Below are 24,080 nucleotides of genomic sequence, written 5' to 3'. Positions count from 1 at the left end.
ATATTAGAAGTTACCTCAGAGTTCCATGACCTGTATAAAAACACTCGGCCTTCGGCCTCGTACTTTTATATGGTCATGAAACTCCTCGGTAACTTATAATATCCTTATATTTTACAAAAGGGGGTACTTTATTCACTATATAATCTACAGTCTGGTAATTTCCCTATGGGACCAGACTGTAAATTATATCCTTATAAACGGTGAGTTCTGACGTCAGAACCCGCCGTTTATAACAGGGGTCCCGGCCACCGAATTTGACGCCGTTGCATTCAAATTGAATGCCGGCACGCCCAAATTGTACGCCGGCAACCAGAATTGGACGCCAACCCCCTCCACTCCCCTCCCGACATTTCACACAAAATGTAGATTATAATGCATAATGTACCCCCTACTGAAATTTATAAAGATATTAGAAGACACCTTGGAGTTATGTGACCTGTATAAAAGCACTCGGCCTTCGGCCTCATGCATTTATATGGTCACATAACTCCTCGGTGACATAATATCTTTATAAATTACAGTAGGGGGTACATTATCCACTATATATTGCATGTATATGATAGCCTATCCCCCTATTAGTTTGAGTATGTTATAGTGGCTTCTTCTTAGCAATTTTTCAGTTAGCCTTCATTTTTTCTTTTTATAGTTTTTGAATTATTTGCCTTCTTCTTCTGACTCTTTCCAGCTTTCAAATGGGGGTCAGTGACCCCATCTAAAAAAACAAATGTTCTGTAAGGCTACAAAATAGTATTGTTATTGTTACTTTTTATTACTCATCTTTCTTTTCAGGCCTCTCCTATTCAAATTCCAGTCTCTTATTCAAATCAATGCATGGTTGCTAGGGGAATTTGGATCCTATCAACCAGATGGCTGAAATTACAAACTGAAGAGCTGCTGAATAAAAAGCTAAATAACACAAACAATAAAAAAAAGAAACCCAATTGCAAATTGTCTCAGAATATCCCTCTCTACGTCATACTAACCCCTTTAAGTGATAAGCCTTTGAAGAAGAAGGCAAATAACTAACTTCAAAACTGCTAGGAACTGGATATTCTAAAACACTAAAATTTACCTCACAGATGAACCTCCCTTTTAAACATGACTTTTTCCCACTAGGGACCTTTCCAGCACTTGCATTGTGTATTAGTTCAATGGTCTCACATCTTCTATACTGTGTGTGATTTATTTAATAAAATGAGCAGGAACAAACACTGTATTTTACACAAAATCGTCTTAATTTGTTTTAGGCCCTCACATCCAGCCTGCAAATTAAGCCTAGAAAACTACTACGGCATTGCCAGTCAGAATATGGCCGCCTTAGTAACACCGCCTCCTTAAGCGCCAATCAAATTATGGCGCGTTATGTTTTTCTTTCATCAGGGATGCGTTCATACGTGCAATTAGCAACCAGCAGCCACCACATAACTGATAGTTTACAATCTGTTGTCGGTAAAAACGGCTATTTCATGACAATGAATCAAACAGACGCCATATATTCCTCGTTTCAATAAAGAGTCTCACTCTGCCAGCCACAACATGGCTACGTCTTCACACACCATTCAAACATCTCGAGGTGTTAATCATATGATCCTGAGCACATGACTTTCCTGTCACTGATTGGTTATTCCATTACAGACCCGGAAGCGGTAGGACGAGCCAATCGTGAGCGCCGCCGGGACGTCCCGGGCTTCAGGCTGTTTATACTTCTTTGTGCCGGTGCCGAACTGTGACTGTCACTATGGGGGAGTCGGACCGCTTCTGCTATGTGTATAGTTGTGACCTGGATATCAGCGTGAGGCTCAAAATGTGAGTCCTGTCTGCTGCCCCCAAACATCTGTCATGTTCCCTCATCTCATTCCTCCTTCACCCCAACATCTGTCCTTAACTCATTCCTCCTTCACCCCAACATCTGTTCCTCATCTCATTCCTCCCTCACCCCAACATCTGTCCTTAACTCATTCCTCCCTCACCCCAACATCTGTCCCTCAACTCATTCCTCCCTCACCCCAACATCTGTCCCTCATCTCATTCCTCCCTCCCCCCAACATCTGTCCCTCATCTCATTCCTCCCTCACCCCAATATCTGTCCCTCAACTCATTCCTCCCTCACCCCAACATCTGTCCCTCATCTCATTCCTCCCTCACCCCAACATCTGTCCCTCAACTCATTCCTCCCTCACCCCAATATCTGTCCCTCATCTCATTCCTCCCTCACCCCAATATCTGTCCCTCATCTCATTCCTCCCTCACCCCAATATCTGTCCCTCATCTCATTCCTCCCTCACCCCAACATCTGTCCCTCATCTCATTCCTCCCTCCCCCCAACATCTGTCCCTCATCTCATTCCTCCCTCCCCCCAACATCTGTCCCTCAACTCATTCCTCCCTCACCCCAACATCTGTCCCTCATCTCATTCCTCCCTCACCACAACATCTGTCCCTCAACTCATTCCTCCCTCACCCCAATATCTGTCCCTCATCTCATTCCTCCCTCACCCCAACATCTGTCCCTCATCTCATTCCTCCCTCACCCCAATATCTGTCCCTCATCTCATTCCTCCCTCACCCCAATATCTGTCCCTCAACTCATTCCTCCCTCACCCCAACATCTGTCCCTCAACTCATTCCTCCCTCACCCCAATATCTGTCCCTCATCTCATTCCTCCCTCACCCCAACATCTGTCCCTCATCTCATTCCTCCCTCACCCCAATATCTGTCCCTCATCTCATTCCTCCCTCACCCCAACATCTGTCCCTCATCTCATTCCTCCCTCCCCCCAACATCTGTCCCTCATCTCATTCCTCCCTCCCCCCAACATCTGTCCCTCAACTCATTCCTCCCTCACCCCAACATCTGTCCCTCATCTCATTCCTCCCTCACCCCAACATCTGTCCCTCAACTCATTCCTCCCTCACCCCAACATCTGTCCCTCATCTCATTCCTCCCTCACCCCAACATCTGTCCCTCAACTCATTCCTCCCTCACCCCAACATCTGTCCCTCATCTCATTCCTCCCTCACCCCAACATCTGTCCCTCAACTCATTCCTCCCTCACCCCAACATCTGTCCCTCAACTCATTCCTCCCTCACCCCAACATCTGTCCCTCATCTCATTCCTCCCTCACCCCAACATCTGTCCCTCAACTCATTTCCTCCCTCACCCCAACATCTGTCCCTCATCTCATTCCTCCCTCACCCCAACATCTGTCCCTCAACTCATTCCTCCCTCACCCCAACATCTGTCCCTCAACTCATTCCTCCCTCACCCCAACATCTGTCCCTCATCTCATTCCTCCCTCACCCCAACATCTGTCCCTCAACTCATTCCTCCCTCACCCCAACATCTGTCCCTCAACTCATTCCTCCCTCACCCCAACATCTGTCCCTCAACTCATTCCTCCCTCACCCCAACATCTGTCCCTCATCTCATTCCTCCCTCACCCCAACATCTGTCCCTCATCTCATTCCTCCCTCACCCCAACATCTGTCCCTCAACTCATTCCTCCCTCACCCCAACATCTGTCCCTCAACTCATTCCTCCCTCACCCCAACATCTGTCCCTCAACTCATTCCTCCCTCACCCCAACATCTGTCCCTCATCTCATTCCTCCCTTCATAATTATTATATGAAGCACTAGTGTAAGAGAAAAGAGCACAAATAAAATAAATACAAAATGAAAAGGGCTAATAAGGCACAGTGGGTGACTATATGCCGGCACTAAGTCTTTCTGTTTGGGAACTAATTGTGTGCCACTCTGTATAGCAATGTTATTGTCTGGTACTACAACACGCAACTGTCTGTTTGTGTCTCCTCAGAGGGAGTCTGGAAGGGAAGAGGGAACAGAAGAGCTACAAGGCTGTGCTGGAAGATCCGATGCTCAAGTTCTCAGGACTCTATCAGGAAACCTGTTCTGATCTCTATGTCACCTGCCAGGTGTTTGCTGAGGGAAAACCTCTCGCTCTGCCTGTGAGAACCTCTTACAAAGCTTTCAGCACCAGATGGAAGTGAGTCTTGTTGTAGTTTGTGTTCCTAGTGCTTCTTGCCTTCTCTTGTCTGGGGACGATGGAATTCCCAGTGGTTTCTCGCAGATTCCTACGACCTGAATTGAGATCTATGAGTCTATGGTAGACGACCTTTCCCTAATTCTGTGCTTTCTGATAAACAGGTTTCCAGGTAACGGATCCCATACCTGTACCTGAAACACTATAAATTAAAAAAAAAATAAGAAAAAAACATTTTGTTATATGCAAAGTTTGTACAGAAATACTGAACCAGTTGGAGACCATTAACTTTGGTGCGGTAACACAGCAACAAAGAGCACTGCTTAGTACATGTAGTACAGGAAGGGATCCCTTATCTGGAAACCCCTTATCCAGAAAGCTCCAAAGTACAGGAACTTGATCTCCCATAGACTCCATTTAATCAAATAATTACACATTTTTTAAAAAAAAAAAAAATTCTGTGTAAAAATAAAACAGTAGCTTGTACTTGATCCCAACTAAGATACAATTAATCCTTATTGGAAGCAAAACCAGCCTATTGAGTTTAAAGGAGAACTAATCCAACCTGCTTCCTCCCCACATAGTCTGTTCATGTAAAAGGTGTCCCTGGATGCAGAGTAGTGCAGCTGAGTTCTTAGGGGCCATGTTCCTCATCTTCAGATTTTTTCACTAAGGGGTCGCAGACACTGGGGTTTTTTGGCACAGTTGGAGTCAGTCCGGTATTAGCGTCAACTGCTCATGCGCCAAGAAGCTCTGTTAGCCACTGATGGGAAAGAAGAGGATTTGGGGATACAGCTCCACTGCACTACTCTGCATCAATAGGTCAGTGTTGCATCTAGGGACACTTTTTCAAGTAACACACTATGCAGGGAGGAATCGGAAGTGGGGGGGAGGATAATGGAACTGAATGCATGGAGTCTTTTCTCTTTACTTGAGGTTTAGTTCTCCTTAAAACTCAACTTAAGATATTGATTTAGGAGGAACAGTAGTATTAGAGACACTAGTATAGGGACAATAGTATTAACAACAGTAGTGTCAGGGACATTAGTATTAGGGAGAGTAGAGTCAGGGACATTAGTATTAGGGACATTAGTATTAGGGACGGTAGTATAAGGAACAGTAGTATTAGTGACAGTTGTATTAGTGACAGTAGTGTCAGGGACAATATTATAAGGGACAGTAGAGTCAGGGACAGTAGTATTAGGGACAGTAGTATAAGAGACGGAAGTATTAGAGACGGAAGTATTAGAGACGGAAGTATTAGAGACGGAAGTATTAGAGACGGTAGTATAAGGGACAGTAATATAAGGGACAGTAGTATAAGGGACATTATTATGAGGGACAGAAGTATTAGGGACATTAGTATTACGGACAGTAATAGTGACCGTAGTATTAGGGACATTAGTATTAGGGACAGTAGAGTCAGGGACAGTAGAGTCAGGGACGGTAGTATAAGAGACGGTAGTATAAGAGACGGTAGTATAAGAGACGGTAGTATAAGAGACAATAGTATTAGAGACGGTGGTATAAGGGACAGTAGTATGAGGGACAGTAGTATGAGGGACAGTAGTATGAGGGACAGTAGTATGAGGGACAGTAGTATGAGGGACAGAAGTATTAGGGACATTAGTATTACGGACAGCATTAGTGACAGTAGTATTAGGGACATTAGTATTAGGGACAGTAGAGTCATGGACAATATTAGGGACAGTAGTATTAGAGACATTAGTATTAGGAACAGTAGAGTCATGGACAGTATTAGGGACAGTAGTATGAGGGACAGTAGTATTAGGGATAGTAGTATCAGGGACAGTAGTATGAGGGACAGTAGTATAAGGGATAGTAGAGTCAGGGACAGTAGTATGAGGGACAGTAGTATTAGAGACACTAGTATTAGGGACAGTAATGTCAGGGATAGAATATTAGGGACAGTATTGTTACTCCAGCTGTACATAAGTCTGAGGTGCAGTAGAAGAACTTTAGCTGGGGACAATCCTTTAGGTACAATAATATGATCTGAGTCCTGTTGCTTCAAGATGCAACAGCTGGAGACTGATTTATCTGTGTAGAAAAATATGTTTTTACAGTATTAATATGTATCAGCCTCTTCTCCCGTCAGATCCAGGCACTGAGATCTTTCTAACAACCTCATTCATTATTTTACAGTTGGAACGAGTGGCTGAAGCTCCCCGTGAAGTATGCGGACTTGCCCAGAAGTGCCCAAGTCGCTCTGACTATCTGGGATGTGTATGGGCCCGGGAAAGCCATTCCAGTTGGTGGCGCCACTGTGTCTTTATTTGGGAAATATGGGTAAGTCCTGTTTATAAGTATGGGAAAGGTTAAGCCTTGGAATTAGGCAATAGGGGTTTAGCGAGGTCTCTGGTGTCTTCCATGTTGCCTCCAGCATATGTTCTGTACATTAAATGAATACTGTCATGGGGCATCTGGGAAACTGACAATATGTCTAGCCTCATGTCAGATTTCAAAATTGAATATAAAAAAATCTGTTTGCTCTTTTGAGAATTGGATTTCAGTGCAGAATTCTGCCAGAGCAGCACTATTAACTGACGTGTTTTGAAAAAAAAAAAAAAATACAACTCTGCTCCGCCAGCTGCAGTCTAGAACTAGTAACATACTACTACACAGTAGGGGGTACATTATCCCTTATAATACATGAGTGATACTCAGAGTTCCCTGTATAACTCAACCTGCAGCCTTGTGCCTTTATATGGTCACAGAACAACCCCTCAGTGACTTCTAATATCCTTATCATTTACAGTAGGGGGTACATTATCCCTTATAATACATGAGTGATACTCAGAGTTCCCTGTATAACTCAGCCTGCAGCCATGTGTCTTTATATGGTCACAGAACAACCCCTCAGTGACTTCTAATATCCTTATCATTTACAGTAGGGGGTACATTATCCCTTATAATACATGAGTGATACTCAGAGTTCCCTGTATAACTCAGCCTGAAGCCTTGTGCCTTTATATGGTCACAGAACAACCCCTCAGTGACTTCTAATATCCTTATCATTTACAGTAGGGGGTACATTATCCCTTATAATACATTATTCCTTATACTCAGAGTTCCCTGTAGAATAAAGCTTTTAGGAACACATTAAACATGAGTTTCCAGTAATGAATTGCACTAGTTCAGCGCTGCTCTGTATTCTTGTCTGTTTTCCTTGTACTGATAATATGTTCAATACATTCAATATACTAAAAGTGTTTCAGGCAATACCACAAGCCAGTTATTCCACCTGACAACAACTTGCTGGGGAGGAGAAATGTTGTGGATTTAATAGAAAAGGCCGAGTCTAATATTTGTCAGTGTGCAATCAATACGGGAGGGAGACACCAGCCACACTGGGCTAATCACATCCAGTCATTGTGCTGCATTACAGATTTGTGCATTTGCTCCTTGGAGCCGTTTTAATATAAATCTTCCCGCGTGAAGTCAGATCAAATACCTGCTCAGCCGTTTGTAAAGCAGTTCATGTGCTGTGTTGCTAATGGGATTGTGGGAGAAATAGATCCCCTGGACTATAGATTGGTATTAAAGGGATTCTGTCATGATTTTTATGGTACACAAAGAGAAAGAGAAAACTTGCCAGCGCTTGATTTGCCTTTAAAAAATAATTACAAAAAATGAGGTGTTAGTACCACACTTTGGACAAAATGTGTAAGCTCACGTGCCACGTCAAGGCCCCTCATTGTACATGAGTCCTACACTATGTGTGAATATTATAAGTTTGTAGTGTATTGTGCACTTGTAGTCTTACTGGGGGACTTGATTTTAAATGCACTACAAACTTATAATGCTCACAAATAGTGTAGGACTCATGTACAATGAGGGGCCTTGACGTGGCACGTGAGCTTACATATTTTGGCCAAAGTGTGGTACTAACACCTCATTTTTTTGTAATTATTTTGTAAAGGCAAATTTTCTCTTTATCTTTGTGTACAAATACTGGCTTTTTATCATTTTCGGCAGCTGGTCAACTTCAGAATGTGGGTTAGTCCGAGCGCAGACGATTTCTTTCTGTGTTCTGATTTTTATGGTGTAGTTTTTATTTCTAAATTACACTGTTTACACTGCAAATAATTCACTGTACAATATAAAGTTTCATGCCTGAATCAACAGGCAGGCTGTTGTTTCTCCTACTCAATGTAACTAAATGTGTCTCAGTGAGACTTGGATTTTACCATTGAGTGTTGTTCTTAGATCTACCAGACAGCTGTTATCTTGTGTTAGGGAGCTGTTATCTGATTACCTTCCAATTGTTCTGTTGTTTGGCTGCTGGGGGGGGGACAGGAGGGGGTGATATCACTCGCAACTTGCAGTACAGCAGTAAAGAGTGATTGAAGTTTATCAGAGCACAAGTCACATGACCAGGGGCAGCTGGAAAACTGACAATATGTCTAGCCCCATGTCAAAATTAAATATAAAAACATCTGTTTGCTCTTTTGAGAAACCGATTTTAGTGCAAAATTCTACTGGAGCAGCACTATTAACTGATGCGTTTTGAAAAAAATATTTTTCCCCATGACAGTATCCCTTTAAAGGGGAACTGAAGTCTAAAATAGAATAAGGCTACAGATGCTGTAGTTTGTATACTAAACATAAACATTGACTTACTGCACCACAAGCCTAATCAAACTAATGATTTATGCTTTCAAAGTTGGCCACAGGGGGTCACCATCTTGTAACTTTGTTATACATCTTTGCAAGACCAAGACTGTGCACATGCTCAGTGTGGTCTGAGCTGCTTAGGGATCGTCATAAATTATCAGAACTGCACAAGTCAAATAATATCTGCCAGAATCGATACAGCAAGACTGATTAATAATCAGAATATACAGACTGCACTGGGTCCTGTGTTGTCATGTAATCTAATGTGGATTTTATAGTTTTTGTATTGTTTAATACAAACTTTCTCCAACTCTGCAGAACCAGTGGCTGCAGCAAAATAATCCTCCAAATAGAATCCCAGTTTATTTGTTTAAATTTGGCTCCATGATCTTTGTCCCTGCAGCTGGAGTTGGAAACAGTAAAGGGATGTAAAGGCAAAATAAAATCCAATACAAATCTCTACACAGTCGCCGACTGCTCTACAGTGAAACAAACAAAGCTGCTTGAGTTCTGCATGGCTGGGAAGTAAGGCAGGGGCTCCCCCTGCTGTTCATAAGTATGATTGTTTCCCTGCAGAGCAGTTAGGAACTGTCTGACAATTCCTATCCACAGCAGTAAATGAATGGAGGATTTCACTGCATACAGTCAGGTTTCTTATAAAAATGGTACACATTTTTTAATTAAAGTATGTTGGAGATAGATTTCTTTTTCATTAAAGGGTTCAGGCATTTGGCCAAATACTAAATAGTTGATTTTGGTGCATCCCTAGCACAAACCAAGGTGAGAGATATAGTTGTGCATAGGGAGGGAGAAACAGGAATGAGATTCCCAGCCTGCTGTGCTATAGGCCTTTGCAACATGCAACATGGCATCTGCTTATATAGTGTTCATGAAGGTAGTTGTACCAATGAGCCAACCAATGAATTGCATGCAATTATATCCACAGGATAGGGTATATGAGATGGGAGGAGCCAAATATTTAAAGGGGTGGTTCACCTTTAAGTTAACTTTCTGTATGTTATAGAATGGCTAATTATAAGCAACTTTTCAATTGGCCTTCATTTTTTCTTTGTTATTGTTTTTAAATTATTATTTCCCTTCATCTTCTGACTCTTGACAGCTTTCAAATGGAGGTCACTGACCCCATCTGAAAAACAAATCCCCTGCAAGGCTACAAATATATTGTTATTGTTACTTTTTATTACTCATCTTTCTATTCAGGCCTCTCCTATTCATATTCCAGTCTCTTATTTAAATCAGTGCATGGTTGCTAGGGGAATTTGGATTCTATCAACCAGATGGCTGAAATTACAAACTGGAGAGCTGCTGAATAAAAAGCTAAAAAACTCAAAAACCACAAATAAAAAAACAATTGCACATTGTCTCAGAATATCACTCTCTACATCATACTAACAGTTAATTTAAAGGTGAACAACCCCTTTGTCTAAGAAGTAGGTAGAAATGTTGTACATGATGTTTTGTGCTTCTGTACCAGCCCAAGGCAACCACATCCCTTTAGCAGTAAAGATCTGTGTCTCCAAAGATGCCCCAGTAGCTCCCCATCTTCTTTTCTGCTGATTCACTGCACATGCTCTGTGCTGCTGTCACTTACTGAGCTTAGGGAGCCACTCACAATATACAGTACACATAGAATAGAAATGTCACAATATAAGGCTGATTAGTAATTAATACAGATAATTACTACATGGCAGCACAGAAACCAGTGCAATTAGCATCAGAATTTAATAATCAGCAAACCTGTAGCATCAGCTTATATTACAGCCAGGGAAGCTCATTTTCTGCTGGATAATTAGTGACGAGCCCTAAGCTTAGCTTCTCAACAGCCAATCAGAGCCCACTGAGCATGTGAGTGTCACAGACACTTTCCAAGATGGTGACCCCCTGTGACAAGTTTGAAGTCCTGGATCATTGCTGCTATTGACAAGCTCAAACTTTAGCCTCGTGCAATAAGTTCACTATATAAAATAGGACATTTTAGGAACATTTATTTTTAGGGTTTAGTTCTCCTTTAACACTTGCTCACAGGTTTCCTTGGTTAAAGGAAAACTATACCCCCCAAACAATGTAGGTCTCTATTAAAAGATACTGAGTAAAACAGCTCATGTGTAAAACCCTGCTTCATGTAAATGAACCATTATCATAATAATATACTTATTTAGTAGTATGTGCCATTGGGTAATCATAAATAGAAAATTGCCATTTTAAAAAATAAGGGCTGCCCCCTGAGATCGTAAGATTCACTGTGCACACATACAAACCACATGTAAGGTCACATGAGCCAATTAACAGACAGAGTTCTGCCTTTTGCTTCCACACTTCTTCCTGTTACAGTTAGTGTTGTAGTATTTCTGGTCAGGTGATCTCTGAGGCAGCACAGATAGAGTCACGAAATGGTGGTTCAAGGCAAGAGATGTAAAAGGGCAATATTTATGTAAATATATATTCCAGTTTGGTAAGATTCTTTAATATGTCATTCAATTTGATATAAACTATCTGTTGCTTAAGTATTCATTTTGGGGGTATAGTTTTCCTTTAAGGGAATAATAATGCAGTGCCAGGCACATTGACATGCTGGAATTGATGTCATTCTCTTATACATTGGGTAAGAAAAACTCCACACCAAGGGGCTGGCTGTTCTCTTGGACTAGATTGGGGTGTTGTGTCTGGTTGTTAGGCTCTTCCTCCATAGCAATGAAACATTTATCTGACAGGCTGTTGTGGTGGGTGATTTATAGAGTAGCTAAATTGAAAGATAGATATTAATAAGGCATTAATAAAATACTGTAATAATATTATAATAACCTGACTGCTCTCCCCGAGCACAACCTTTCAAATGCCGGGTTGAACTTTTATAGACGCGTGCCTCTAGCCCCACTCCTTTTGATGAACGACGGGGCAGCGCAGGTCTATAAAAGGAACCCAGAAGTCGGGCTCAAGCGAGCGCGTCTGGTGGCGGCGGGCCGGTGTGTGTCAGTAAATGGATTAAGGGTATGTTTTAACATGAATTTTTCATATATGAGTGATGAGGGATTTCCCTGCAGTGAGCACCAACCATTTGGTTTTTTGGTGTGTTACCACCGTTAATGTGGATATGATCTTAAAGGAACAGTTCAGTGTGAAAATAAAAACTGGGTAAATAGAGAGGCTGTGAAAAATAAAAAATGTTTCTAATATAGTTAGTTAGGCAAAATTTAACGTATAAAGGCTGGAGTGACTGGATGTGTAACATAATAGCCAGAACACTACTTCCTGCTTTTCAGCTCTCTAACTTTGAGTTAGTCAGTGACTATAAGGGGGGCCACATGGGACATAACTGTTCAGTGAGTTTGCAATTGATCCTCAGCATTCAGCTCAGATTCAAAAGCAACAGATATGACCCATGTGGCCCCCCTTCAAGTCTCTGATTGGTTATTGCCTGGTAACCAGGGTAACCAGTCAGTGTAAAGCAAGAGAGCTGAAAAGCAGGAAGTAGTGTTCTGGCTATTATGTTACACATCCAGTCACTCCAGCCTTTATACATTACATTTTTGCCTAACTAACTATATTAGAAACTTTTTTTTATTTTGCACAGTCTATCTATTTACCCAGTTTTTATTTTTACACTGAACAATTCCTTTAAAAGTTCTTGTGGAAATATTGGTGTGGTAAAAAAAATGTAATGTATAAAGCCTGGAAAAGATTCAGAAGAAAGCAAATAATTCAAAAACTATTAAAACAAAATTGACAAGTTGCTTAGTATTACCTATTCTATAACATACTAATGTAAGTTCATTTAAATGTGAACCCCTTTAAAATCACTTGACTTTTTGTCACACAAAGAGGAAGTGAAAAATGAATTAACCACACGCTGCACACGCAGTTCTCTTTAACCTTTCCTGAAGGATTTGTGATATGGCCGAATCCCAAAATAGTGGATTCGGTGCATTCCTACTTTAAATCAAAGGATGACAACCTGGATTCACTTGTGGTCTCCTGATTAGCGATGGGCGAATAAATTCGGCAGGCGCAAATTCGCAACGAGACGCCGCATTTCAGCGCGGGCAAATAAATTAGTGAAACTGTGGCAAAAATTTGCCACTGTCAAAATTTTTTTGAATGCGCGACGGAAAAGTTGATCACGTCACAACCGGCTCGCATCAACACTATTCGGATGCCCATTGACTTTAATGCTGGCGTCAAAATTGATGCAAATTGATGCAGGCGTCAGCATTTTCATTTCGCTAATTTTTTCGCCATTTCACAAATTTCTCGGCGAAGCAAAACAGTACAACTTCGCCCATCACTACTCCGGAACCTTTACTTTGGAGAGAGATTAATGTAGCTCTATGCCGCCATATTACTTATCTTTCCCATGTACACCTAGTGCAGATTGGAGTATTTCGCAGTAGAGTTAAATTCCAAAATTGTTAGTCTGTTGCACATGTGCAGGTCCGATCCATTTGCCCATCATTTGCTGATCCAATCGTTTGGCCCTGGCACAAAAGCCCATTGGTAGACCCCATACACGGGTCAATAGGGGGTTCCATACAATGGTCTGAAGACCTGTCTAGAACAAATAAACTTGTTATACCTTTGTTTCACCATAAGAACCTCCTGTCATCCATTATTCTATTTTTATTTCACAGTAGCCTGAGAGTTGTAGTAACACTACACCATTCCTGAAATCGTCCACTTAGCGAAGAACCTAGCCTGAAGTTTTTGATTCACATGTAACCCATGCTCTTATCACTAGCTGGACATTAACTACTATTGTACCTAGATAGTTACATATTTGCTTAGTTTTGATACCAGCGAATTGCACTAGTGTCTTGCAAAGCCAAGTTTAACCGTCCCTTTAAATAAAATCTGTGCAACCTGACTTTTCTCTACTTTGGGAATTACAGAATGTTCCGCCAAGGGATGCACGACCTTAAGGTGTGGCCAAATATTGAAGCGGACGGATCGGAGCTGACCAAAACTCCCGGTAGAACGAACAGCTCTGCCTCTGAAGACCAAATGAGCCGTCTGGCCAAGGTAACACGACTGTATTGATTTTGGGTGGGGAAGATTCCCATGGGAAGTCCTTATTATTATGTGGTGCTGTATAGTATGTTTCCAACTATATGGCTTGTAAATGAATCCCCAAAATATCCCATTCCTTAGTTAAATGACACTTGCTTGATCTACACCTAAAACACTTGGCCATGCCAGATCTTTTCAGGTGTTTGGAAGGCTGCTGGTAGGGTGGTATGTGTCTACAATACCTGATATATATTCTATGTGCTACAGGCAGGGCTGCCATCAGAAATCACGGGGCTCAGCACAACGTTTTCTGGGCCCCCTCACCGCCCCTTCCTCACCCATCAGTATAGGCCACACAAGACACAAGTGTTAAAACATTAAGTTCCCCCCTACAAGTTATAAAAAAGAACTTTGGTTGCCAGGGCCCCCCTACAAGTTTTGGTGGTCAAGGCCCCCCCTACAAGTTTGGGTGGTCAAGGCCCCCCCTACAAGTTTTGGTGGTCAAGGCCCCCTACAAGTTAAAGAAAAAAAACATATGTGGCCAGGGCCCCTTAAAAGTTTAAAAAAAAAAATTTGGCCAGGGCCCCTACAAGTTATTAAAAAAAAAACATTTGGCCAGGGCCCCTACAAGTTATTAAAAAAAAAAACATTTGGCCAGGGCCCCTACAAGTTATTTAAAAAAAAATATAAAAAAAAAATAAATAAGAAAATAAATTTGGCCAGGGCCCCTACACGTTAAAAGAAAAAAGAAAACCACATATCTTAGCCAGGGAGCTCAGATGCCGGTATTTTTAGTTTCCTGTGCTCTGATTCGCTATTGAAATGTAAGTCCCGGTAAAGCCGCATGGCGATTGGATAAAGTAGAGGGGAGGTTCAAACTTCACCTATCCAATCTCCATGCGACTTTAACGGGACTTACACTTCATGGCGAATCAGAGCACACAAAGCAAGAATGGCGGCCCTGGCTATAGGTGTTAATCCAGTGCTTCACCGGCTACCACTGCTCTACAGTCTTAACATCCCTGGCCTGTGCTCATAATTATAATTTTTGTCTGTGCTTAATGCTTCATCATGAGTCATCACACACATAAAATCAGAGATGTTAGAAGCTCCTTCTATCGTTGGGTACAAAGATAACACCCGTGTGCACTTGTTGTTGTGTAGTCAGTAGGATAAGTTCTTTAAGAGGGAAGGAAAAAAATAACAGAAAATATTTAGTCATGGGGGTGGGTTGTACAGCATGCTCTTTGCTTTAAACTGTATAAACCCCACCCACATTTTAAGTAATAATATACTGCCTATTCTTCCCAACAGCAGTGCAGCTCCTGCTCTGTTAGCTCTTGACTGGGGAGACTGATTTACTAAACTTTTAAATATTATTCAAATTTTATTGTGTATCAAATTAAAAAAAAAAACAAAAACCTTAAACGCAGTTTTTATTCTTGATTTCCATCATACTTACAAAAAAAGGGCCGATCATGTTAAATTGCATTAAAAAACGTGAAAGCACTAAATTGCATTCTTCTGTTCACTTCCAATGCGTCTAGAAAATCTCACTTTTTTTGAAACTCTTTAAAGGAGAAGGAAAGGTTAAAACTAAGTTAGCCTTATCAGAAAGGTCCATCTAAATTTACCAGTAAACCCCCAAAGTAATGCTGCTCTGAGTCCCCTGTCAAAAGAAACACTGCATTTCTTTCCTTCTATTGTGTACACATGGACTTCTGTATCAGACTTCCTGCCTTCAGCTTAAACCTCATTGCCCTGGGCAAGAGCATGCTCAGTTTGCTCCTCTTCCTACCCCCCTCCCTTCTCTACTGTAATCTGAGCCTAGAGCAAGGAGAGACTCAGGCAGGAAGTGATGTCACACCATGTCAATACTGCAGCTCCTATCCTAAACAAACAGTAAGTTTCTAGAGCGTTTTTCTCAGATATGGTAAAACATTCTACAGAATAAATATAGCATTCCAGCTTGCACTATTGCAGCTAATCTATTGGCAATAAAATGCCTCTGTAGCTTTCCTTCTCCTTTAACATTATTCAAGGGATTCTGTAATGATTTTTACGGTCATTTTTTATTTCTAAATTATACTGTTTACACTGCAAATAATTTACTCTACCAAATAAATTGTTATCCTGAACCAATAAATGTATTTTTTTTTAACTGGTGTGTAGACAGCCACCTCTGTGCATTGTGCTTCATCCTGTGCTTTCAGAAAGAGCCAGTACTTCACAATGAGACTGCTTTCAGGCCATTGTTTCTCTTACTCAATGTAACTGGAGTTGTGATTTAAGGTGGCCAGAGACGTAGATCGTCGGATCGCGGAACCGCATACACGCATAGATTCAGCTGCGATGCAACAGGATTTTTTTAACCTGCCCGATCGAGATCTGGCCGACTTTCAGACAGATATTGATCGGGGAAGCCCGTCTGATGGCCCTGCACACGGGCCAATAAACTGGCGACTCGGTCTGTTGACAGCTTTTATCGGCCTGTGTATGGGCCAGAGTTGGATTTTTACTATTGAATGGTGTTCTCGTGTCTACAACTAGGTGGGGCATGGGAGCATTTTGAGAAATGCACGTGTCAGGGAGCTGTTATCTTGTTTCAGGGAGCTATCTGGTTACCTTCCTATTCTTCTGTTGATAGGCTGCTGGGGGAAGTGATCACTCCAACTTGCAGTGCTGCAGTAAACAGTGACTGAAGTTTATCAGAGCACAAGTCACATGACTGAGGGCACCTGTGAAATGAACAATATGTCTAGCCCCAAGTCAGATTTCAAAATGAATGTAAGAAAATCTTTTTGTTCCTTTGAAAAACAGGCTCCAGTCCAGAATTCTGCGGCAGCAGCACTATTAACTGGTGCCTTTTGAAAACAATGTGTGTGCATCCCTTTAAAATAGCTTGAAAATTGAAAACACGCCACCTATTGGTTTCTAAAGAAGCTCACTAGTGTTTTTTTGTTTTTTACTTGCAAGGGACGAAGTTTATGATACAAATGTGGTGGGGTTAAGATGTCATTGACACAATGGGATAGGATTTTAGTGAGTAGGGTGGGTATCTGTGGGATAGAGGGGAGCTGAGGGAGGTGATGGGAGGATAGAGGGGAGCTGGAGGAGGAGATCAGAGGCATGCTAGGGGCACATCAGAGGGAGGCCAGGGAAGGAGGATTAACTTTTACAAATATACTTGCAAGTACATTTTAATACTAACCCTGTCCTTGACTGGTATTTTACTGAATAGACCACCTCTGGGGGCAGCACTGAGCTAGAACACCCGCCGCTATTCTTTTTAAATGATACACTACCATGGTGGTCACATCTTTGGTATGAGACTATATAAATTCTGTGGGAAGAGATGAGGAGAAGGCAGGACAGAAACCTGCAAGGATTTAATTATACATTCAGCCTATAAATTGCTATTAAACATATGCAAGGGGGAATAATAGGGTCGGTGTTCCTCAGAGCCTACCTCATCACTTTCTCTACTTCTTACCATTTCATTTCCTTTCCAATGCGTTAATGATCCAATCAAACTGGAGGCTAGAGATATTTCATTATCTGCAAGTACAGGGTTAGCATTTTTGTCTACATCCTTGACCAGAGAATTCATCATCCGAAAATGAATTATGTTCTCTTTGATAGCGCGGTAATACTTCATTGGATAAGGAACCGTGTTAAATCGCAGAGGGTTCCACAGGTGGGAGGCACAGAAGGGGGATTTTTATCGAAGTAATTTTCTTGTGTGATCTTAGATACGCGACTTATTCCAAAGAAACTCCATTTAAACTTCTGCTGGCAGACAGGCCACCGGCCTGAAATATCTGATCTAGAGAAAGGCCTAAAGGGTTTCTGGGCCAAAGAAAATATACTTGTTCTTTTTTCTCCACGACAAGAGGGAACCTTATAACACAGTTGTATTTCTTTAAGAGAGTTCCGTATTTCGTTTTTTTTTTTTTTAGGTGCCTTTGACACTTCAATTAGAATTTCATGCTTGTGATCCATTAATAAAAGCACCTTGGTAAAGAGAGGTATATGAATCCTTTTCCTTAAAGCATATTTATCATTTCCAGTTGAAACATAAAAACTCAAATGCATTGCCCCTTAATTAGACATTCCAGCAGGGGGGCTGTGTAAAGGTGGTGCACTTTTATGGCTACAAGACTGGCTGAGCCAGATCATTTTGTCTAGGAAGCTGAACTGATGATCAAGTAAAGGGCTGGTGGACCAAAAGAAGCAGGAGGTCAGTTATGAGACAATATGGATTACAAAAATATATCCATATGCTTGAGTCAGGTATCCATGAGTAACCTTGGAGAACAAGCAAACTTGTTGGGTTTTCTACATAAAGTTCCTGATTCCCTAACCGCATTGGCAGTCTGCGGTAACTAGCTTTTTGGGGTATGGTAGTTTTTTTATCAGGTGATCAGGTTCCGGAGTCATGGCACATATGGTTTGCGATGATGACACTTCTGGTTTTGTGGTCCCACGTCGGTAGATAAGTTATCTATTTGGTGGCCAGGTCAGGTAGTGGTTCTTGGTAGAGGGACATGTTGGGTGGTGGATTGAATTTCAAGCCATTGTGTCCAGGTTGAGCATGAGTCTGCCCAACTGGATCCACATTGGACTCTACTATATACCCTCTGACTTGGGGTTCATATTGGTTATGAGGAGATCACATGCTTCCCAATGATGCCAAGCAGGGTCAACCCAACGGGCCACCTATAGAACATGAATGTATTGCAATGCCTGCTGTAGAGATCAGAGAACTTTAGGTTGACCACTGCCTTTTTCTTAAGGGTAGATGGTGGCAATGATTCTTGTAGGTGCTAGGTTGCTTTGAAGTTTCTGTGTGTATAACCTCTTACAGCTATCTTTCGCACCAAAGTTGCCCAAAAACCTTGGTATGGGATCCGTTATCTGCCAAGCCCGTTATCCAAAAAGCTTTGAATAATGGGAAGGTCATCTCCCTTAGACTCAGTTTTAATCAAATAAATCAAATTTTTAGAAATTATTTTGTTATAATAAAACAGTAGCTTGTCCTTGATCCCAACTAAAATAGAATTAATAATTATTGGAAGCAAAACCAGTCTATTGGGCTTATTTCATGTTTAAATTATTTTCTAGTAGACTTAAGGAAAATTCCAGGTCCAGAGCATTCTGGATAACCAGTTCCATACATGTACTTGCTTTCTGCTGGACAAGATCACTATGATTAATAGATCACAACTCCCTTTGAATCATTATAGTGAGCAACCAACTCTGCCGATTGTTTGCTCTTGACAGAGCAAACACTTGTGGGATGCAATTTTTGAGCCTTAATAAACGTATTAAAACTGTGTGCACCCTTTGGCCCCCTCATCCTCCATGACTGTATCCTTGCCTGATGCCACCAACTCAGTATTACACAGAGCATTACTGAACCGTGGAGAAGGCAATAATATGTTTTTGTACTCACTTGACAGTAATAACCAAATCAGATCTGCAGAGAAGTCTAGGATACCAGTGATACCACCACTTACTTTGTGTCTTTATTGCTACTCTAACTGCTCTCTTGTCCTTTCACTCAGCACTTAGAGCAGCTGTACAAGTACTCTGGGGTTCAAGTGTTCCTTTAAAGAAGAATTCAAAAGTAAAGAAAAACCCTACCCCCCTACCCTACATAGACCCCCTCCCTCCTCCCCCTCAGCCTAGCTGCTACCCCAACTCTTTGCTTACCCCTTGGTGCAGATTCTGTCTAGTGGAGTTCACTGCAGCCATCTTCTTCTCTTTGGTAATCTTCAGGAAGTAAGTGGCGCATGCGCAAGTGGAGCACTTGTCTCTTTCATGACAACTGTGCATGCGCCAAAACATATGGCAATTGCCAAAGCACTGCTCTCATTACAATGATTACCAAAGAGCCGGAAGATGGCTGTTGTGAACTCCGCTGGACAGAATCTGCACTGAGGTGTAAGTAAAGAATTAGGGGCATTTGTCCCCCCCCCCGGCTAGGCTGGGGGGGGAAAGGAGGGGGTCTACTTTAGGGTAGAATTTTCCTTTAAGGGTTGGTCCATATAGTAGTGTCAAGAGCCCTGCTTCTGATTCCAAGAAGATAGTGCCACTTTTCAGCATGAAAATTCAAAATAAATAAGGTTATCGACCCAGGTTTTGATCAAATATACTGTAGGTCTTTCTTGATAAAGCTCATGGTGGTCCTAAATTGCTATTTTGCCTTGATTCCTCAGTTCCTGGCATCCTGCTGTGATTCTGACTTCACTACTTGCTGCCGGACCTGGGCTTTTGCCTGGATAAGACTATGAACTTGATACCATATAATGGGCTTTCCTGTATACAGTTTCCTCCTTGGTCCTGACTCCAACCTATTAGAGCTGCTAGACCCTGACAAGTTGTGTCTCTTTTGCTATAGAGGGATGGACAGAGAGGCAGTGGCTTATTGCTTACATAGGGATTGTTGGCATATTGGTTACATAGGGATGTCCTGGTTCTGGTTTTTTTTGGTGACTAGTCCATCATCATAATCCTCAGAATTGTGACCACATATTACTTTTCATAAGTGAGGTGAACACATGAACACACAACAAACAAGTCAGATGTTCCATGCCTTGCTCTCTGACCACATTTTTATGTTATCTCAAAGTGATATTCCGTGTTTTACTAGAAAGTTGTCTCTGCAGCCATTCCTTTATATGAATTCATAGATACAATTAGAATCCAGGATGAACTGGACTCCTTTTTGATTGTGGTGGCTGCATCTGCACTAGATCATGGAACTAGATCATGGAAAATCACGCGTTGTTTTTATTTTTCTTATTATCTTGCTTAATCCTTGCAAATATAACTCCATGTAAAGTACTGAATCCTACACTTAACCCATTTGAATTCACTAGCTTTCAGCACCCGTTCCTTGTTCATGCGAATGCTTAATGTTATTCTGTAGCCCCCTTCTGCAGTGTTCATCGAGGTCTCGCTCTTGTCTTTGCTTGTAACGATTTTTTGTTGTGTTTCGCTGTTGCTTCGGTGCATCTTTTTTGGAAGAACAAAGAGACAGATGGGGCTGGTGGAGGCTATAAATATGTCCGACAACTCTGCTGCTGATTTATTATATCAATAAAGACAGACTTTGTTTCGTGCAATAACAGGCTTTTTATAAGGCCAGCTCACCTTCGCATTAGAGAAAAAAACCTAATTAAACCTCCTCTTTATGGCCATAGGTTCCCTGAAAAGATTTAATAGCACTGAGGGCTAGAGATTGTGAGTGGAATAAAAAGCTCTTTGTATGGATTGTGTTCTACTTATTCTTATTTATTGTATACATTTTTTGAGATTTAAAAAACACTCCGTGCATCTGACTCTCTGTCTCGTTTTGGCTTTCTTGCTGGTTTTGATGGTATAGGATATGACACCCAACACATGTATAATATAATTTGTGCTTGGGTTTTTTTATGGTACAGTATGTTTTGTTAGTGGAAAGGAAACAACCATGGTCATTATTTATTCCAAACTGTCCTTAAAAGTTACCAAATTGTTACCATCAAAAATAATGCTGTACTTATCTTTATGTTGCCTATATGGCATGGCACTAATTGAGTCTTGTGCACGAAGGCTTATGTCACATTCAACATTTCCTCACCATTATTTCAGCCCCTGGACAAATGTCCAGTACCCACTAGATCCTCTTATTAATATTATATAGTTACGTAGTTTGAAGTTTGGTTGAAAGACCAAAGTCCATCAATTTCATACCTATGTATGTAAAAGAATGTCCCTGCTATCTGTCTATAAAGTGTAATCATGTCCCCTTGCAAGCATCTATTTTCCATAGAAAAGAACCCCAACCATGACAATCTCTCCTCATAATTTAAGTCTTCCCTCCCTCTAACCAGTTTAGTTGCACTTAGTCTCTGCACTCTCTACAGCTCATTTATATCCCTCTTATGGACTGGAGTCCAAAACTGCCCCCATACTCCAGATGAGGCCTCACCAGGGACCTATAAAGAGACATAATTATGTTTTCATCTCTTGAGTTAATGCCCTTTTTTATGCAAGACAGAACTTTATTTGCTTTAGTAGCCACAGAATGACACTGCCCAGAATTAGACAACTTGTTATCTACAAAAACCCCCAGATCCTTCTCATTTAAGGAAACTCCCAACACACTGCCATTTAGTGTATAACTTGCATTTATATTATTTTTGCCAAAGTGCATAACCTGCATTTATCAACATTGAACCTCATTTTCCAGTTTGCTGCCCAGTTTTCCTATTTAGTCAAATCACTCTGCAAAGTGGCAACATCTTGCATGGAACTTATAGTTCTGCACAATTAAGTATTATTAGCAAAAAATAGAAGCGGTACTTTCAATGCCCTCCTCCAGGTCATTAATAAACAAGCTAACGGAAGTTAAAATAAATTGCTTATCACTGTGTGACAATGCTCAAATGTAAGGTATCCCAGAAACGTTAATTCACTAGACATAACTGATAGCCATGTACTATAGTACTCCGTTCAGTAATTGGCAGGCTTAAAAATGTCATCTGGTGATGTACGAAGTTGACCAGTCCATGGTGCATCCTCAGATAGGGGAATGAAATGGAATTGAGACTCTTCACTTCCTTCTCTTCCAACAACTGGACCTCGTGTGCTTTCAGTTCGTTTGGGCTGTAGGCCAATTGGGTGGATAGTGTATGTGGTTGGCCCATGTATGTCTTTAATTGTATTGTGAACTTCTTATAAAGTTAATCAAGTAATAAAGTTAAAATCTCTTGAAGGAAATGGAGAGAGCAATGAACAAAAAGGTCTTATTGTCCTACCTAATTGCTTCTCTTTGCTCAACATTCCCCAAGCACACAGAATTTTCTTATGATGACAATGCCTTGTAAAGTTTGATTTGTGCAGCACTCCTTTAGTTTGGCGTTCTTATTCCAAATTACCACTTTGTTTTATACAGATACAATTAGAGTGGCCATAAGCTGCATTATCTAAATGCAACTTGTTTTCACGTGTAGCTCAGTATTTCAGTAGGTAGAGGTCCCCCCAAGAGACTCACCCTTGTTGCTGAAGAAGGCCAGTCTGCACTGATACCAATGCACCAGCTACCATGAAGGTTTGATGGTCTTTGTTCTGTTGTTCTTGTTTATCCATTAATAAACTGTTTTTAACACAGGGGCCCAACAAGGAGAGAATGGAGGAGGTATGTACAAAGCCTCAGCCCTATCAGTCACTGAGGTCATTTGCCTGCATGTGTGGCATTGTCACGGGGTGGTTTTATGGGCTGCTTGCTTCAATTTCTAAAACGCACTTATACAGCTTACCTTAACCAGTGCAGTGTTGCTTTGTAATGGGGGATATCTGTTTGATGGCATGGTCTTTCTGATGCCAAACTGTTGCCCAGACCGACATTGGCTTCACTTTTACACAACACTCACACCCTTTTGTCAGGCTATATGATAGTTTGCCCTTGTTCTCCCCATATGGGTGTGTGAATGGATGGTAATATTTGCCAGTTTTGTCCTGTTTTATAATTTGATTTGCTGACTTTTCATCTTTAGTAATATCTTCCCCACCCAGACATCATCATCTCTTATAAACTGTTTTTTCCCCCTTTCCACCCCTTATCTCCCTCTTATTTTCTCATTGATCTCTATGTTCTACTCAACCCATTCACAATCTCATTTGTCACTGAATTCCATCCTCTATCCTCTCCATTTCTCCACACCCTCAATATGTTGCTTCATCATCTCTCTCTGCTCATTCTATTTTCTCTTTTTCTGCTTGGTTTGGTTTTCTTCTCTCCACTACTTTTACATTTACTCTATGGGCTTCTTAAAGGCAATTGCTGTAGTACAACTGCTACTTATTTGCTGAAAGGGAATGGCCACTAACCATGGCTTGCTTTAGTGTAATGCAGTGAGGGTATTTGATCTAAGCCCCAAGAACAAGAAGGGGCTCCTCAAGGAGAAATATTTGACAAATGTTCAAATTGTCATTCCCAACATTATGTATCCCATTTGTATTATTTTATTCTCTCCCAGCTTTTTGCCAAACATTTTTTTATGTACATTATTTATTCTATGCCATATATTCTTACTAGTCTGCCCTAGAACTGTTCTCCATTTTTTCAGAGAATGTCATCATGTCATCTTCTCTATGACCACTTTTCTATTAAAGTTGTCTTACAGGTGGACTGGCCTTCTTCTCAACAGGTTGTCTCATTGTTTGTTTCCTTGCAAGCTGCACAATATTACACTGCCTTTTGGACTGTACTGCAATTGTACAGGAGAAACACCCTGTTGGTGTTCATAATCTAAAAAATAAAACAAATCTGATAGGCTGTTGACCTCCTTGCGTGGATTTATAGAATTGTCCTCTGTCTAGCCTGCATGAGTTTTTGGAAGGGCTTGCTGTTTTAGTGCAGTTACTTC

The 24,080-nt window shown here is 41.3% G+C and overlaps 1 protein-coding gene across 2 annotated transcripts in view; it reads left to right on the top strand.

The window, feature by feature from the left end:
• Positions 1–1,608: 1,608 nt before the first annotated feature.
• Positions 1,609–24,080, top strand: part of pik3c3.L (phosphatidylinositol 3-kinase catalytic subunit type 3 L homeolog) — a 155,262-nt gene continuing 132,790 nt past the window's right edge. Inside the window, exons 1-5 of one of the 2 annotated variants that reach the window (XM_018246626.2) lie at positions 1,609–1,806; positions 3,817–4,005; positions 6,169–6,312; positions 13,545–13,674; positions 22,823–22,849. In XM_018246626.2, coding sequence (XP_018102115.1) covers positions 1,739–1,806; positions 3,817–4,005; positions 6,169–6,312; positions 13,545–13,674; positions 22,823–22,849 — 558 coding nt within the window. In that variant the 5' untranslated portion in view covers positions 1,609–1,738. 2 annotated transcript variants of the gene reach the window in all.

The sequence above is a fragment of the Xenopus laevis genome, chromosome 1L (genome assembly GCF_017654675.1).
Source record: "Xenopus laevis strain J_2021 chromosome 1L, Xenopus_laevis_v10.1, whole genome shotgun sequence".
NCBI classification, from domain to species: Eukaryota; Metazoa; Chordata; class Amphibia; order Anura; family Pipidae; genus Xenopus; species Xenopus laevis.
The sequence above is the reverse complement of the archived record's forward strand: the minus strand, read 5'-3'. Positions and strand labels throughout refer to the sequence as shown.